This window comes from Lepisosteus platostomus, chromosome 15 (genome assembly GCF_059453375.1).
Source record: "Lepisosteus platostomus isolate fLepPlt1 chromosome 15, fLepPlt1.hap1, whole genome shotgun sequence".
Classification (NCBI taxonomy): Eukaryota; Metazoa; Chordata; class Actinopteri; order Semionotiformes; family Lepisosteidae; genus Lepisosteus; species Lepisosteus platostomus.
This window is the reverse complement of record NC_142625.1, coordinates 8,054,430-8,072,039: the sequence shown is the minus strand read 5'-3', so window position 1 is coordinate 8,072,039 and position 17,610 is coordinate 8,054,430. Positions and strand designations below refer to the sequence as shown.

The 17,610-nt window shown below is 39.2% G+C and overlaps 1 protein-coding gene across 1 annotated transcript; it reads left to right on the top strand.

The window, feature by feature from the left end:
• The first annotated feature begins 13,641 nt into the window (after positions 1-13,641).
• LOC148647986 (complement C1q-like protein 2) lies at positions 13,642-16,435 on the top strand. The gene is made up of 3 exons (XM_088607472.1): positions 13,642-13,859; positions 14,857-14,991; positions 16,012-16,435. Exons 1-3 carry the CDS (start codon positions 13,679-13,681, stop codon positions 16,290-16,292), a joined length of 597 nt encoding a protein of 198 aa, XP_088463598.1. The 5' UTR covers positions 13,642-13,678; the 3' UTR covers positions 16,293-16,435.
• Positions 16,436-17,610: the final 1,175 nt, after the last annotated feature.

The following is a 17,610-nucleotide window of genomic DNA, read 5'->3' as shown; positions in this document are numbered from 1 at the left end:
TAAAACTTTGGCTTTATTGTTCCTTGCATGCAAAAAACCCATCTGTTTAACTTCATCTCGTGATCCAGAACCTTATTCTTTCTGTTACAACAATTTTGGCGTAGTCGGCGGATGTTCCAGAAGGCGCAGAACTTCTCATCGGCAGGAGAGACGGTCAGTGCTCACATTACTAAGAGATAAGGACTCCTCTGTTTAAAAAAAGTCCCGACTCTCTTGTCTGACCGATTCGGAAGTCTCTGCTCCCTGCGAGAATCGCCTGAGATGACGGGGTAAACGTGAGTTCCTGGATACCTCTGGCCCGGGGAAGACACCGGTGTATGTAATGGGTGGTTTGCTGTAAGCCCAGAATTTGGTCTGGCAGGTGGTGATCCACGGTATTGTGCACAGGCATTCAAAAGTGGTATACGCCTTCATTGTGCGTGGTTTTTGAAGGGGTTTGGACCTTTACCGCGGAGCTCAGAACGGGGTTGGGCCTTAATGTGCACAGGAGTTCTGAAGCTGAGCTGTGCCTTAAGGTAGGCACGTAATCCAGAACTGGTTTGGCCTTAAATACACGCAGGAGTTCTGAGGCTTAGAACTAGGTTGGACCTTAAATGTGTCCAGGAGTTCTGAAGCTGGAGTGGTGCTTTAAATGCACGTATAATCCAGGACTGGTTTGGCCTTAATTGTGCTCAGGAGTCCTGAGATGAGCTATGCCTTGATCGTGCACGGATTGGCATAGGGTGTTTTTGTTGTTTTAAAGGGAACAGGAGAGAAGTAGAAGATGATATATGTATGTTTCTGGTGTTTTTCTTGTTTCTGAATACATACAAACGCACAACACTAACATAAACACACCTCATAATAAAAGAGAAAAGCATTAAGTAGCAGGATTTAAAGGACGTTGAGATCCGAGAATAGTTGTTACTGGAGCTCAGTGCGTAAGTCCACCTCGGGGCAAAAGCAGCAATGCTGGCGTTCTGGGAATGGTGAATTACTGATCCAGGAAGGGAGTTATCGAGGTCTCGTTTCTTGCTTGTGAACAGTGATGTGTAAGTCCTCTCTAAAGACTCTGAGAAGCATTTAGATCTGAAGGTAACAGACAGAAGTACAGTGCCTTGCGAAAGTATTCGGCCCCCTTGAACTTTTCAACCTTTTGCCACATTTCAGGCTTCAAACATAAAGATATAAATTTTTTATTTTATGTGAAGAATCACCAAGTGGGACACAATTGTGAAGTGGAACGAAATCTATTGGATTTTTGAAACTTTTTTAACTAATAAAAAAATGAAAAGTGGGGCGTGCAAAATTATTCGGCCCCTTTACTTTCAGTGCAGCAAACTCACTCCAGAAGTTCAGCGAGGATCTCTGAATGATCCAATGTTGTCCTAAATGACTGATGGTGATAAATAGAATCCACCTGTGTGTAATCAAGTCTCTGTATAAATGCACCTGCTCTGTGAAAGTCTCAAGGTTCTGTTGAAAGCGCAGAGAGCATCATGAAGACCAAGGAACACACCAGGCATGTCCGTAATACTGTTGTGGAGAAGTTTAAAGCCGGATTTGGATACAAAAAGATTTCCCAAGCTTCAAACATCCCAAGGAGCACTGTGCAAGCGATCATCTTGAAATGGAAGGAGTATCAGACCACTGCAAATCTACCAAGACCTGGCCGTCCCTCTAAACTTTCAGCTCAGACAAGGAGAAGACTGATCAGAGATGCAGCCAAGAGGCCCATGATCACTCTGGATGAACTGCAGAGAACTACAGCTGAGGTGGGAGAGTCTGTCCATAGGACAACAATCAGTCTTACACTGCACAAATCTGGCCTTTATGGAAGAGTGGCAAGAAGAAAGCCATTTCTCAAAGATATCCATAAAAAGTCTCGTCTAAAGTTTGCCACAAGCCACCTGGGAGACACCCCAAACATGTGGAAGAAGGTGCTCTGGTCAGATGAAACCAAAATCGAACTTTTTGGCCACAATGCAAAACGATATGTTTGGCGTAAAAGCAACACAGCTCATCACCCTCAACACACCATCCCCACTGTCAAACATGGTGGTGGCAGCATCATGGTTTGGGCCTGCTTTTCTTCAGCAGGGACAGGGAAGATGGTTAAAATTGAGGGGAAGATGGATGCAGCCAAATACAGGACCATTCTGGATGAAAACCTGTTGGAGTCTGCAAAAGACCTGAAACTGGGACGGAGATTTATCTTCCAACAAGACAATGATCCCAAACATACAGCAAAATCTACAAAGGAATGGTTCACAAATAAACGTATCCAGGTGTTTGAATGGCCAAGTCAAAGTCCAGACCTGAATCCAATCGAGAATCTGTGGAAAGAGCTGAAAACTGCTGTTCACAAACGCTCTCCATCCAACCTCACTGAGCTCGAGCTGTTTTGCAAGGAAGAATGGGCAAGAATTTCAGTCTCTCGATGTGCAAAACTGATAGAGACATACCCCAAGCGACTTGCAGCTGTAATCGCAGCAAAAGGTGGCTCTACAAAGTATTAACGCAAGGGGGCCGAATAATTTTGCACGCCCCACTTTTCATTTTTTTATTAGTTAAAAAAGTTTCAAAAATCCAATAGATTTCGTTCCACTTCACAATTGTGTCCCACTTGTTGGTGATTCTTCACATAAAATAAAAAAATTATATCTTTATGTTTGAAGCCTGAAATGTGGCAAAAGGTTGAAAAGTTCAAGGGGGCCGAATACTTTCGCAAGGCACTGTATAGGAATGCACAGGATTTCCAAGCAAAAGCATGCCCCTATGAGCTGTTACCTCACACACAACAAAGTAACTCTTAAAGAAACCGAACGTGAGCTAACTAGTGGTTTCAGAAAGTAGTGTAAGGGTCCGTTTATATATCGGAAAAGAGTAAGTTGACGGAAAAGGAGGAAAAATACAAGAAGAAGCTAAGTTTGTCAGAAGGAGTTTGGGGCGAAGATGCCTGTAAAGAAAGCATATGAGTATTGGCAAAAGCACAAGGATGTAGCTGTCACCCTGGTGCATGGCCGGCACCAGTGGTGGCAGATACATGAGAGAAAAAAGAAAGAGAAATTGGAATTTGATTACTAAAAAGTGTGTTTACGGTAGAGAAAAAAAATAAATAAATGAAAGACAAGATACTTTACTCGCTACAAAGAGTATGAACAAAAGCGAAAAGAGGCTCTGCTGGAGGATCAAAAGCTGAAAAAGGGGTACAGACTGTCAGACGGTGTTTGGTCTGAGCAGTGGTAAAGAAATAAAATAAACAGACGGATAATAAGCGATGTTGAGTTTTATGAGAAGTTATGCTGTTAAATGGAAAAAGGATTCATGTAGAAGTGAAACAAAATACAGCGCATTGCAGTACGAAGAGAAAAATATATTCTTGATTTGTATGTGTGTTTTATGAATTTGTGTGCTGGCGTGTACGTATGTGTGTGTGTAAAAGACTGCAGTGCGTAACTGTGAGTTTTGGTCTACTAAATGACGGTACGAGTATGTTTAGCCAGCCGGACTGGCTAGAGACGGAACTAAAGAGACTTGACAAAAATCAACTTAAAGAGTTTGGAAAATATAAGAGCGTCTGAAACGTATAAGTACAGTACAGGTGGAAAAGGAGTTAGATAAACAGTTTTTGTATTTATATACATTTAGTTGTAATAGTTGAAACTAAAGTTGAATTTATTTGAATGGCTTAAAACCAGATACTGCAGAAGGCGCATGCAGGATGAAGGAAGCAGAGACCTGCCCTGGGGTTCAACTGACAGGAAAGAACAGTGAAAAATGTATCACCCAGCTAAGAGCTCTGTCTGGGGAGAATAAACAGTCTTGTGAGAGATCTGTTTACCTAAAAATTAGATCCTGTAAATCCCTTGTAGCCTCCCTAAGTCTGTCCCAGTCCAGTGTGTAAAAGGAGTTAAATCTAAAATGTACTGTTAATGGTGTGTCGGTTTCTCTGTTATGGGATACTGGAGCACTACTATCATGCTTGTCTCACTTCACTGTTCAACAGTGTGCTATAGAGTAATGTATATGGGGAGATGGCAGGAGGCCACAGGAGTATTGGGGCAGCGAGTTTTACTTGCCGAGTACCAGATTTTAACATTCACGTGCACTTATCACGTGAATGTAGGTGGTTCTATTCCAGATCTATTAGGTTGGGATGTTATGTAGCATTACAAGGAGTGACTATCCAGAACAGGGTATCACGTAGCTTCAACTGACTGTGATCACTCAGTATGTTGATGGTATTCTGAGTGCTTCCCCTGACGAGGAAACCCACAAGTCTGAGTTGCTTCAGGTTTAGAGTGTCTAATATTAAGCAGTTATGATAAGGCCCTTTTGTGTCGAGCATTGTGTAATTTTAACAGGGCCTGGGTGCAATGTTTTTACGGGGTGAGCACAACTTTTAACAGATCTGTTTAAGGGGGGAGTGCTGAGACTGGGGTTTCCTCAGATGGATCAACCATTCTTTGTATGTAAGTGTGGAAAAAGGGTTCTGGGCAGCTGTGCTGACGCAGGAGCATGGAGGTAGGCACTATTATACCATTAGATGCTGTAGCCAAAAGGTGGGGGACCGTGAAAATTTAAGAAAATGTAATACTGTTTACTGATGGGTCCTCTCTGATGCATGAGGGAGAACAGAGAACAAGCTGAGCTGTTACAACAGAATTCAAGGTGCTAACAATCGGAAAAATGCCCCTCCACTGCTTCAGTGCAGCAAGCCAGTTAAGAGCACTGATGGGAGATTGTAAAGATGTTAAAGGGTTACTGTATATGTATATAATGTATGTAATTGTTGCATGTAGGCCACAATTATGGATGGCTATGGAGAAATAGGATTCTCTCACAACTACAGGGACTCCAGTTAAGAATACTGGGCTTGTCTCTGAACTGATTTGTAGTTTTACAGCTGCCGACAGAAGCAGCTTGAGTAAGGTGTAAATAACACAATAAATAAAGAATTCCAGTAACTCAAGGTAACAACCATGCAGATGCAGATGCCAGACGAGCGGCACTGGGAGAGCGGGAGTCTGAGACCCCTATGAAACCTCTATTGTGGAAAGGGGAGAATTCAGGTTGAGGGCTTTAATAGATGTTTAATAGTGGTTAGAAAAACTGTGTAAAGAATGTGGGGTTGTATAATGATGGGATGTGGGCTGGCGCATACCCAAGTGTATGACAAAGATGATCCCGTGGTACGGACTGCCCTGCCCCTTGGATACTGATCTAGGGGCATACTACACTGGGAAGGTGTGCCAGGCTGTAATTGCCTCACTAGGGGTAAGTTGGAAGTCACATTGACCCCATCACCCACAGTCTGAAAGACCAACTAAGGAAATATCAACTGAAGGAACACCGTGCGTAGATGCTCTACCTGCAGTCCTGTGCAGTTTGCGGGCTGGAGCAAACGGAACTGTGAGACTGAGCCCATTTGAGATCATCACGGGCAGCCAAAGAAACTCCCTGGAGGCCAAGTTTGGCTAACGGACTGTTGAATTTACTAACTCTCTATTACAGTATTGTAGGTTTGTTAACTGAAGCAGTGCACAGGGCTCGTGAACAGGTGCTGGATGCTTGGGGACCTCCAGTAGAGGGAAGATATGACCGGATACCTGACGAGTGGGTGTGAGTGAAGAAGAGATACCCTGCCAGACGTTGCAATCCTGATGGGAGGGACCATATCAAGTGCCACTAACTACTGACTCTGCCATCTGAGTGACAGGATGAGATCGATGGATCCATGCATCGCACTGTCACCGAGCACTGGACCAGAGACTGAGTGAACAGAAAGAATAATGCTGTTACCATTTCTGTGTCTGATGCTTCGTAAGGTGGACCAACAGTGTGCTTGTTAGGCCTGAGGAGCATTACTGGGGAATATGGTATCAATACATTCCTGGTGTTGTCATATCTATCAGCCAAAAATGATAGATATGTTCAGAGTGAATTATCAGAGTTGGGTCAATATTGCTATTCCAATATCCTGACAATAGATCTCCACATGACTGAGGTCTGAGTTTGAGTCCTGGAGTAGGACTTTATTTATTTGTAGGATTAGGATTGTTTTATATGTATAATTGTAACTATCGCTTGTACAAAAACATCAATCACATCTTGTTGTAACCGTGGAATGTACAATGTCATGGTAATGCATGCCTGTACATCTAGAAAGGAAAGATCTGCCCTGACATTGTATGTGTAAAAAATAGGCAGTACTGACGTATGCCATATTTTATAAGGGGGGAGCTCAAAACTAAAACTGAAGGCAGAATACCAAGTATGAAGGAGAGGGGACAGGAGCAGATAAACGAGGCACAGAAGAACAAAAGACGTGAAGAAAGGACAGGGAGTGGGGAGGAAATGGGCATGGAGTGTCCATTTACTTTAATTTCTCCAAGACCAGCCTGCTTGGGAATATTCAACTCACCTGTGCAGCCTGCCAGGACTGGGACAAACATGACCCCAGTGCAGAAAAATGAGGAGGAATCTCTATATCTATATCTATATCTATATCTATATCTATATCTCTGAGGAGGAAGCTATATCATAAGCAGTAAGATGGAAAGGATTTAAAAAATGCATAAGTTATGGAGGACTCCATATCACAGTGGTGTTGCCTGTTAGTCACAATGACAAATACAGATGCATCAGTTAGACCAGTGGTTCTCAAACTGTGGTACGCGTACCGGCAGTGGTACGTGGAGTGCCGCCAAGTGGTACGCCAAATGACCCTGGAACTGTGTTGTGTGCGCTGAAAAATCGGGACGGGTTTTCATATTTTGTATTTTAATACGTGTCGAATACGCAGCCTACGTACTACGATACAGTGCTCACTAATAGTTCAGTGGACACAAGAGATACTCTGTAATTCTATACCACTCTATAGGAATGCGTGCTACGGATGCAAATGACCAATTGTATTTAAAAAAGCTACTGTATCTCCAGCAAATAGGGAGAAAGGAGAATGTGCGTGATTTTGGAACAATGCAACGTTGTAAACACAGGAATGCATAGAAATACGTGCTACGAACGCAGGTAATATTGTGAGCACACGAAAGCGTGATAACAGAAAAATATTTAAGAACTGTTCTAATTTGAGAAAAATACACCGAGCGTCTCTGTGTTTCGCTCCCATGCGCATGAAATAAAAACTTTAAATAAATACTGAAATAAAAACGGAAACGCGGAAAAATGCAAGCTTGCGTATTGCTAAAGCAGGTAAGCTACACTATTTTTGAAGAACCTTATTTACCGTTGGCAAAAGAGCTGACACGTATTATGTGTAGAGAAAAAGCTGCTAAACAGCTCGACCTGCTGCCCCCCTCCCCCTGAAAGACACAGTCATTCATAGAATTATTGAAATGAAGGATTATATCAAAAGTACACTGATAGAGCGCGTTAAGATGAGAAGATGTTTTTCACTGCAATTAGATGAGTCTGTAGTAGATTTGGCCAATTTGCTCATTTACGTTAGATACGAGTTTGAGGGCATGTTCCATGAAGACTTTCTGTTCTGTAAACCGCTACCAACAGGAACTACAGGAGAGCACATATTCCAGCTTCTGAATGAATTTATCGAAGAGAATGGCCTCGACTGGATAAAATGCGTCGGAGTTTGTACAGACGGTGCTAGAGCAATGACAAGCCGACATAACGATGTAGTTGCAGGAATTAGCTAGGTTGCTCCAGAAATTAATGTACGCATTACAACATCCACCGCGAGATCTTTGCCGTCAAGCAAATGCCTGACGATTTAATATCTGTTAGACTCTGTTGTGAATTGTATCAAGGCTCGAAAAAGTAAGTGACATCTGCTTTGCTCAACTAAACAGGCTCACCCCTCTCACTGAAATGGTGCTTTTTTATTAGTTGTTGTTAATGTTTTTTTTTCTGTAAACACTTTGAGAAGCCACCTTTAAAGGCGCTATATCAAATTAAGTTTATTATTATAATATTTATTATATGTATGTGTGAGTGTGTGCACGCGCGCTCATGTTGGTCATTGAGAATTTCTCGGGTTCCTATGAGAAGATGACTTGTAGGTGGTACTTGGATGCTTTGGTTGGATTAGGGGTGGTACTTGGTCCAAAATGTTTGAGAACCACTGAGTTAGACAATGCATTGACTAACTCATTGCAGTGTCAATGGTTGATGCATGTCCTACACTTTCAGTGGAGGAACTGCTGTATTCATACTTTGTGGGGTAATAAATTCCTATTATGTTAGACTCCCAAGAAACAACAACCTTGTAATATGTTGTGGAGGTGCTCCAGGGGTGAAGGGCTGCTAGAGTTGCAAAGTGCAAATGTGCAATTGGGAAGAGCATCAATTTTCTAACGGCACAAACGTACACCAGGGCCAATTTATTTTTTCAGGACCAAATTCATCTACCAGTATATTTTTAAACAGTGGGAGGAAATTGGAGCACCCTGAAAAACCCTTCACAAACATGGAGAACATACAAACTCCACATAGGTAGTACCCTAGGCCCAGGCCTGAACCCAGGGCCCCAGTGAGGCAGCAATGTTAACCACTGTGTCACAATGGTATTCACTTTTTTATTACTATTACTATTTTCTATTCTTTCTCCTTTTCAAAATCCTTGATTCTTTTCATAAGTGTTTTATGTGCATTATTTGTATTCAAAATAAATATATCTCTTTTAATAAAATGAAGCAGTTCTGAACTGATTTCACACAAATCAACCTTACTGCTTCAGCTGTCTTGAATATGGGTTGTTAAGCATTGTGTTAGTTATCATAAGGTTGGTTTGGTGATTAACTTCAGATCACAAGACCTGTTTTATAGCTTATCTCAGTGATTCAATGACATCTGTATAGAGGACATGCGGTAAAGGTCTTACAACAAACTCTAAGGTTTAGTCACATGTGTTGTTCACCTACTGTATATGTACAGATGGAGCCATTCAGAACACGCAGTAGAACCTAGTGACACGTTACAGTGGCTGCACTCTGCTTTGTTATAGCATGGCATTGTTCACCTGTGTGACTCACTGGCCAAAGTCAAACAATATGTGGTGCTTGTGGAAATATTAGCTTCCTACAACAAAAATGTACTTTTTTTTTAATCCACCTTTCATGGAATATTAATATATTATTAATCATGTAACTAAACTAATTATAAATATTAATTTATTAATGTAAATAATTTAACTGATTGTGGTAGAGTATTTTACTTTCTTCATAAACATCTGCATCAAATTCTTTAACTCGGTAACCCATGTTATTTTTGTTTTGACATATTTATTTTAACCACATTTTCTGTAGCATACGTTACAATGTAAAATGAAATGATTGTCCAAACAACTTGCTCAAACTGAGTGAAGATTTGGTTCAGTGGTAGCATTGTCACCTGTGAACTAAAAGGCACTGGGTTTACTTCCTGGCCAATGTGCCAGTTGTGCTTTTAAGAAATGAACACTCTGTAACATTTAAATCAAATAAATACTATGTTTATAGTATTTTTAACATCTATATTAATTCTATATGTCATAATATATATGCAAATACAAAAATAACATTAATAATACATGAATGAACATGAATGAGCAAACATGTGAATACCGACAATAGTAAAACCCAGGTCTACTGGCCAGATCAGACCAACAATAACCTAAAATGTGTTTGCATCTCCCTGGAATTGGCCTTCCCCTCCCCAAGAAGTAAAAAAAGGGGTAGCTTTTATTTAAACAGTAAAATTAAAATTGGTCTTCAATACCTTCCTGATATCATGTGGTGAGTAGTAGAATTCTTCCTTTTCATGTGAAAGGGACTATGATTGATCCTGGCCAAAATGCAAATTGTGCTTTTAACAAATTGTTCCTGAGGCGTAATAAAGACTTTCTCTAATAATAAAATAATGTGTAAACTATACTCACATTTAAGTTACTTTTATAATTTTTAAATTTAAATGTGATATTTTAAATATTAAAATAATATTATTAATATTAATATTATATAAAACACTAATTTAAAGCCACTGTGTATATTTTAATTTCTTAAATTATATGATTTATAATATACATTTTATTTTTTCTCTATTTTTTGGCTGCCCTTTTCTTCCTTCTAGTAGGTACTGTAGCTGCATCAGCCTATGTAGGCTTCAAAGGAACAGGTAAAGGTGTATTCCATGCTGAAAGGAAAAGACACAACTTTTTGGCTGTGGAGCCTTCTTCAAGTGTTTTTTTTTCTTACTAGTTCATATAATTATGTTTTTTTATGATTGGTTTCATCAAAGTCGTTAAAACACTTTTTCACATATCTATTTCAGCTTAACTTTCCCAATGTAGCACTAGAAGAAGTGTTTCTTGCTTTGTTAGTGTGGGGTGAAAGGAATAATGGTGAAGCACTGTTGAACTGGCACCTTAGCATTAGAGAAAGAGAAATTAAATAATTAACTGGATAATTGTTAATTAAAGGTGGATCTCCAGAAGGAGATCCAGTTTGTTCAGAAAGCCCTGGAATACAGTGAAAATGTGAAAGTTTCACAGGGAAACTGCTAGCCGAGAGACAATCCTTTCAGTTTAATTTCTGGATGGATCTGCACTTGTGACTGGAAGGTTGCTGGTTCAAATCCTATGGCTGGCAGAGGAATCCTATTCTGTTGGGCCCCTGAGCAAGGCCCTTAACTGCTCCAGGGGTGCTGTACAATGGCTGACTCTGCACTCTGACCCCAAGCTTCTCTCCTTGTCTGTGTCTCATGGAGAAAAGCTGGGGTATGCAAAAAGATGAATTCCTAATGCAAGAAATTGTATAGGGCTAATAAAGGATCATTATTATTATTACATTATAATTGTGCTTGCAACTCATGGTACTCCTTTTCTGTAACTGCATCCTGTTTTGTAATATTTTGTCAAGTGCTCTCTTTTCCCTTTTAAGATTCTTCCCAATTAATTTGTTCAATCAAATGGAAACCTCTGTTTTAGCTTTTGATTTACTCACTTTTGTGATAGATGTGGTATGTGCTTCACCTAGAGTCTGTTTAAGCTGATGTCATGGATGCAGTAGAATATCTGCGTCATTCCTTTGTACTTCTCTTGAAGTGCCGCCTTCCATCAACATCTGCTTTTAAGAAATTGTACAATTTTGCTTTGGACTCAATCTGAACAGTTTAAAAAAAATTAGCTATGGAGTGCTGAAAAGGTGTGGCTGGGCTGGTGATGCACAAAGAGAAGTCCCAGGTGCCAGTGATGTGTGTGTACTGTATATACAGTATACATGTAGGAGAGTGGGAATGAGTGAGATTAGGATCTAAACCTCCTGCTGAACTTTTGCCAACTTGTCTGAACAAGCTGTGCTCTTACATTCCCTTCTCTGTCTCTCTTTCTCTCCTTGTTTTTGCAATTATCCATTCTGACGTCATAAGGAGAGGCCTGGACAGAGCTGAATGTTTACTCTTTAATATTGCAGTCTTAAAATTTTACAGTGAAGTTAATTAACCTGAGTAAATAGTTGGGACATGTTGATCTGTGTGCTTTTCCATGTTTTCTGAAAATATTCACTTCACATGATCTGTCTGAGAATTAAATTATTTTCATGCAAGAAATTTGTCTGGTTACTCTAAATAGTATTGTCTTCAGAGGAGTATTTGTTCTTCAAACCAATTGATCAGAAAGGAAATCTCAATGAGACTAACCAGTGCATTGTCGGAAAAGATTTTATCAGTAAGGTCACTCCAGCAAAGGACATAGTCTCCCGGTCAGAGGGGATTGTTGTTTCTCTGCTTTACCAAAAGCTTTTCTGATTCCATTAGAATTGACCTAATATCCAATAACTCTAAACCCCTCTTTTATGTCCTTGTAATAATATGGAAATCTCACCTTCAAGTGAACAATCTTTACCAATAACATGAAATATAAAAAACAATTTTGCTACTTAATACCCATTGGTCAGCTATAAACACACAGGCATTTGCTTCTGCAAATTTCTACTTTAATGAGTTTTTATCAAATTAAAAATCTTTAAAAATTTGTTTCATAAAGTAGCTCTATACTGATAACATTTAAAAGCTGATTAGTCACAATGGAAAGCAAAATTCAGCATTTTCTTAATATCTTATCAGAACGTTTTATTTACAAGGCAAATTCAAAACCTGTTCATTAACAGATTTTTTTGACTTGATTCAGCCCCCTTATTTTAAACAACTTAAATTTCTAATAGCTATTTGTATATATGAAATATAGATAAGGTTTATTCTTATACCTGTGTATATATATTTGATTGCGTTTTTCAGATAATGAGTTATACCTCACATGTTCATGCCCCATTATTTTCATATTCTCAGCATATTCTCCCGAATGGACTACTGTAACGCTCTACTTGCTGGGGTTTCTAAATCCACATTGAACAAACTCCAGTATGTCCAAAATTTGGCAGCTAGAATATTGACCAGGTCTAGTGCAAGTGATCACATTACTCCTATCCCGGAGTCCTTGCGCTGGCTTCCTGTTAAGTTTTGTGTCAACTTCAAAATCCTTGGCTTGGCTTGGTTTGGCATGGCTTGGCACCTCAGTACCTGTCTGAGCTATTATTGTCCTACTCCCCACCTCACAACCTTCGCCCCTCTAATTCTGGTCTCCTATCTATCCCCCAAGCCCGTTTACACTCTATGGGGGACAGGGCCTTCTCCTGTTATGCCCCCAGGTGCTGGAACTCTCTCCCCAGTAATATCAGAGAGTAACCTTCTCTAAACTCCTTCAAATCCAGACTCAAACCTTCTTCTTTAGAGGCTCTTTACCCCTCTGCTCCTCCTGTATTCAGTACCTCCATCTACTGTCTCCTCTCACTGTGTATTCTCTTCGTGCATATCTTGTGTATTTTTTTATTGTTCTGGTCATTGTGTAAAGTGCTTTGAGAAGCCACCTTTAAAGGTGCTGTATTGAATAAAGTTCATTCTTCTTCTTTTTCTTCTTATTATTAAGACTGCAGCTTGATGTCCTCTGTCAAGGCAGTAAGTACACACTTGGTCAAAATCTGCCTTTCCAGTTTGGGTTCTTCTGCCATATAAAAGCTTTTCATTGGAAGAAACTTGTTGATTACTAAAACATATGTTTCTTCCATTGTGGCCAACTGCCTTTTACCACTGAGGTACATCAGCCTGTAATGGTAGCAGCATTACTGCCCTGTAGTCTGGTCAGGGCAGGGATGGAAAACTTCATTGAAATCCAGGATTCTGCAGCCAGTGATGTCCAGATACGGTGTCAAGGGTAGGTGTACACTGTAGGAGGTGTCATCCTATAAACGAGATTTTACACTCAGGTAAAATTAGCAATAAAGTAAAATTAGTTTATATTCTCTGTATTTTATATTCTCTGCAGTTACCATTCGATGTCTTTAGAGAGTAACTTTCGAAAAATGTGGGACAGGTAAAATTAAGTGACAGGTAAAATGTTATGTACTTATAGAAAACTGAAGTGTTTTGACCCTCAATACTACAAATGACTAGAAAATTAGTCATCCTAAAAGTTCTTTCAAGCCTTTAAAGGCAAACACATTTACCCGATTAAATATTCCTGATATATATATATATATTTAAGACATGTTATGGCACAATGGCCAAATTATACATTTATACTAAGTAATGTTTGTGTGCACAGGTCAGCAGTTACTTATCTGATTGTGTATAAATATATGCTAATAGAGATACAGAAAGCAGTGCAGAGCTGACGAGGAGAACCACAATGAAGTTCATTACTTACTTGCTCCTGAGCTTCAGCCTGGTGCTGGTCAGCACAGCTGAACCACCTGTTTGGGATGTTGAGACTGACAGTGATGCCTTTTCTTTCTCCAGCATCTACAAATACCTGAGTGAGGTAAAAGCCAAATTGGACAACCTGGAAAAAAAACTGGAGTCAAAAGAAGGTATTGACAATAATAACACATTCCTTGGAAATTTGATAGAAAATAGCTGTTCACAGGATAAAAAAGTCACTGTTACTTTTTATGTAACGTTATCACACAAAATATGTTTTGTTTAAAATTTCATACCAGGAGTTAAATAAAGTAGGGCCCTTGAAAAGCCAATAATAGATATGTAGATTATCAACTGAATGCTTTTTTATTTCCTAATTATTGAGAAGCAGTTTTGTTCCAACATTTACAAGTATCTCTTGGTATAAAACCATTTTAAAGAAAGTGTTTTGTTATATCTGTGTGTGATGTACACACACTAAATACTGGAAAGTAATTAAACGCTCTCTACTTATACAGTTTGTCTTCAGATCATATAGTCTGAGCTGACAAACCAAAATAAGGTAAAACCTTATTTTTGCACTCTTGAAATAGCAAAAAAAATATAAGGTACTTCTAAGCTTACAGCTACAAATTAACACTGGATGGAGGGGTTTGAATGCCAATATCCTGACATCAGAAGTGGAAATTAAGGGTAATGGTGGTGAAGAGTAAAAAGTGGAAGTAAATTTATTCAAAAGATATTGGAATGTGAAGCAATAACTTAAAACCTAGTCTGAGCATGACTGTCTGGGCTCCTTCATAAACCAGTAATAACTGAAGCTCTTATTTTGATTATTTACTAATATTAAAATTAAGCTATAAATGTTTAATCTGTAAAGATCCATCACAGTGCAACTTTTGGATGTGCCATACTCCCACATTGGAATAGTGTTTGATGACTTTTGTGTCACTCTGCAAAGCCCTTTCATCAAAATGAGAATCAGTAGCAGAAGGTTGAGCACCAAAAATTTACAACCTCATTTAGATTAATAAAAACGTAAAGTATAAGGTTGAATTTCTGCTTTTTAATTGCTAGATCTAGAAAAAATGTGCTATTTTGATGTACTGTAGTAGTTATTTTCTCCACAGAGAGTATTCCTTTACTCCTGTTTTTTAACCTCCACAGCAACACCAATCATTGCCTTCACTGCCTCTTTGTCAACTGGACCTTACCTAGAAATGGGACCGTTTCCTGTTAAAACTACACTGATCTTCAAAGAAGTTATATCTAACTTTGGAAATGCCTACAATCCAGACACAGGTATGTACGAACTTCGAATATAAACATATAATTCGCATGCAAGCGTGCAGGTCTCACCACATACCCACGCGTAATCTGCACCACACATACTCCCGCACTAATTGATTTCACGCTACTTCCTATTTAAACCCTCTCTCCTTAATCCATCCTCACTCACCATTGAGACTTTTCTCAACTATAGCTGCTTAACCCTTCGGTCCTGATTTCTAGCTCTCTCTCGACCTTTTGATAACGAACTTTGCTCTACGTCCAAGACTCCTCTCTTGTCAAACGAATTGGATACTTTCCCTTCGTTTCTGATTTTTGTTCAACCACCTCCCTGGCCATGCACATGGTCCACCTAAGTTTGGGCATTACTGACAATACTGTTATTATAGAATTTCTCTACATTTTTGAGAATGACAAGACAGCACTTAAGCACCAACTTTTTCTGCTACTTTTTGAAACCCCTTTTTTGTTTACAGATATACAAATCATTTTAAAAATCACTCATTTTAGAGTCATAGCCATACCATGATACCACTGATGCCATTTGATCTGGATAAACTGTATGATTATTGAATCATTTTAGAAAGTAATACTGGAATTTAGCATCTTATATAACACCAAGAGTCAAAAGAATTTATGAAGCTATGGGTTTTCCAAGTCAAAATCGATATTAATATTAGTGCAAAATGTATTTTAAAATATTAACAGTTCAATTACACCCTAACATTGATAGTAATGGCATTTTACATCAGAATAAGTATTTACCTCCAAGTTAAGAACTCTGACCCCACCCTCTAAGGAAGAAAGTGAATTTTCTTTATCTTAGGCTTATTGTAAAACAGACAACATTAAGAATAAAAAGAAATGTAACAAAACTCAGTGCTGTTTGAGTGGTGCAGCTGGCTGATTGACTAACTGCAGTTACTCACTGTAACTGCAGTCCAACAATAGTACACTGGGAGTCCATGCTTCGATCCCCCAGTTGATGATGAGCCCGCCAGTCTAACTTGCTCTACGTTTTCTTATCTCCAGGTATCTTTACAGCTCCGGTGAAAGGCATTTATTTCTTCAGTTTCAACGCCTATTTTAATGGAACACCACACATGTATGCAAGCTTAATCAGGAATGGCCAGTTTATTGTATCAGTGTGGGATAATGCGGCTGTGGACACCAACGACAGTGCAACCAACTCTGTGGTCCTGCAGATGGAGCCCGAAGAAAGTGTTCATGTAGAGCTGTTTTCAGGCAGGGTAATTACTGATGATATCCATCATTACAGCACTTTCACAGGCTTCTTGATGTCCCCTTTATGAGTAACACATTCATGTCTGAAACCCAGCACAATGTAAAAGGAGTTTAAAATTAAAAATTGTTAATTGTTAACAATTAATTGTTAAGCTTGGAAAATGTGTTGTAGGACTTAAAAACAGAAATAAAACTGCAAACATGCCAACAATCTTTTCTCTGAGATGCATAATCCTGTACGTAATATCCATGAAAATTTTTTGTGCTATCACATAAAGACCATGAAAAAGGTTACCAATGAGAAGAGGCCATCCAGATACCTAGCTTGCTTGGTTGCAGGCAGCTGATTGGTCCAGGGACTAAAAGAATCAGTTCTTTCAGAGTGTCTGAAGACACATCCCTTTTAAATCAGTACAACAATCTTTCTTTTGGCATATGGTGACCAAAACTGTTGACAATGTTCTTATTAGTGCATTGTGCAATTTGAACAGAACATCCTTCAGTTAAAATTCCAAATGTTTAGCTAAAATACCTGTGACAGCACTGGGGGAAAGCAATATGTTAGCAAGGTTTGAAACAGGCAAATCTCAAGACACCAGACATAGCCAGTAAGGTAAAATTGTGTTCTTTACAAAGCAGGGGAAAAAAAAATATTTTATTTATTTTAATAATTATTTTATTAATCTGATTAAACCTTGCACTCACCCTTTCCTCCCATATGTGGACAGATAAGTTACATACCGGCATTAAAATCACAAAAGTGTTCTTGCAGTCCAGTATTTCCTCAGTCCAGTCAGTCATATCCTGTGGTGTTGTTTGTTCTTAACAAAGAACCTACTCTGTTGTCTATGTAGTACCTGTCAAAATCCCAGGAAGCATTGCCTTGCTAATGTGCTGATTCTCACAATGATCTGATCTGCTCACAGTACAGTGGTTCCTAGGCTGACTTCTCAGTACTTTGCAGTCATATTTTGCATTCATTGAGTAAATCTGCTTAATAGTGTAGTGAATATAGTACTGCTAATTGTTATTACACTATACTGGATCCTTTTTGACTCTTCAAAACACTTCTAGAAGAGACAGATGGTACTTATAGTGACATTCCACTTTACAGCACATTTCGTTAGTAAGATTATATTGTGATTTGAGAACTGTTCTGATGTAATCATATTTTTTGTGCAAAAAAAACAAAATGCCCCTGAAACAAAAGGCAGCAGTTCATAAATCACATAATCGATCCACTTGCACCTCCAGGGTAAAGGAAGAGTTCTAGATCACTATTAAAACATTACTAAAAGGAGGGCGACCAGTTAGCACGGAGCGACTGGGACTCTGTGGTTGCAGCGGAAGGTGCTGTTGATATGAAGAGCTGCTCCCCTGGAAAAG

Bases quoted from the DNA above. Each gene is read 5' to 3' on its own strand.
- LOC148647986 (XM_088607472.1), top strand. From the start codon at position 13,679: ATGAAGTTCATTACTTACTTGCTCCTGAGCTTCAGCCTGGTGCTGGTC. The intron at 13,860-14,856 runs GTATTGACAATA...TAACCTCCACAG, and splicing joins AAAACTGGAGTCAAAAGAAG to CAACACCAATCATTGCCTTC. The intron at 14,992-16,011 runs GTATGTACGAAC...TCTTATCTCCAG, and splicing joins TGCCTACAATCCAGACACAG to GTATCTTTACAGCTCCGGTG.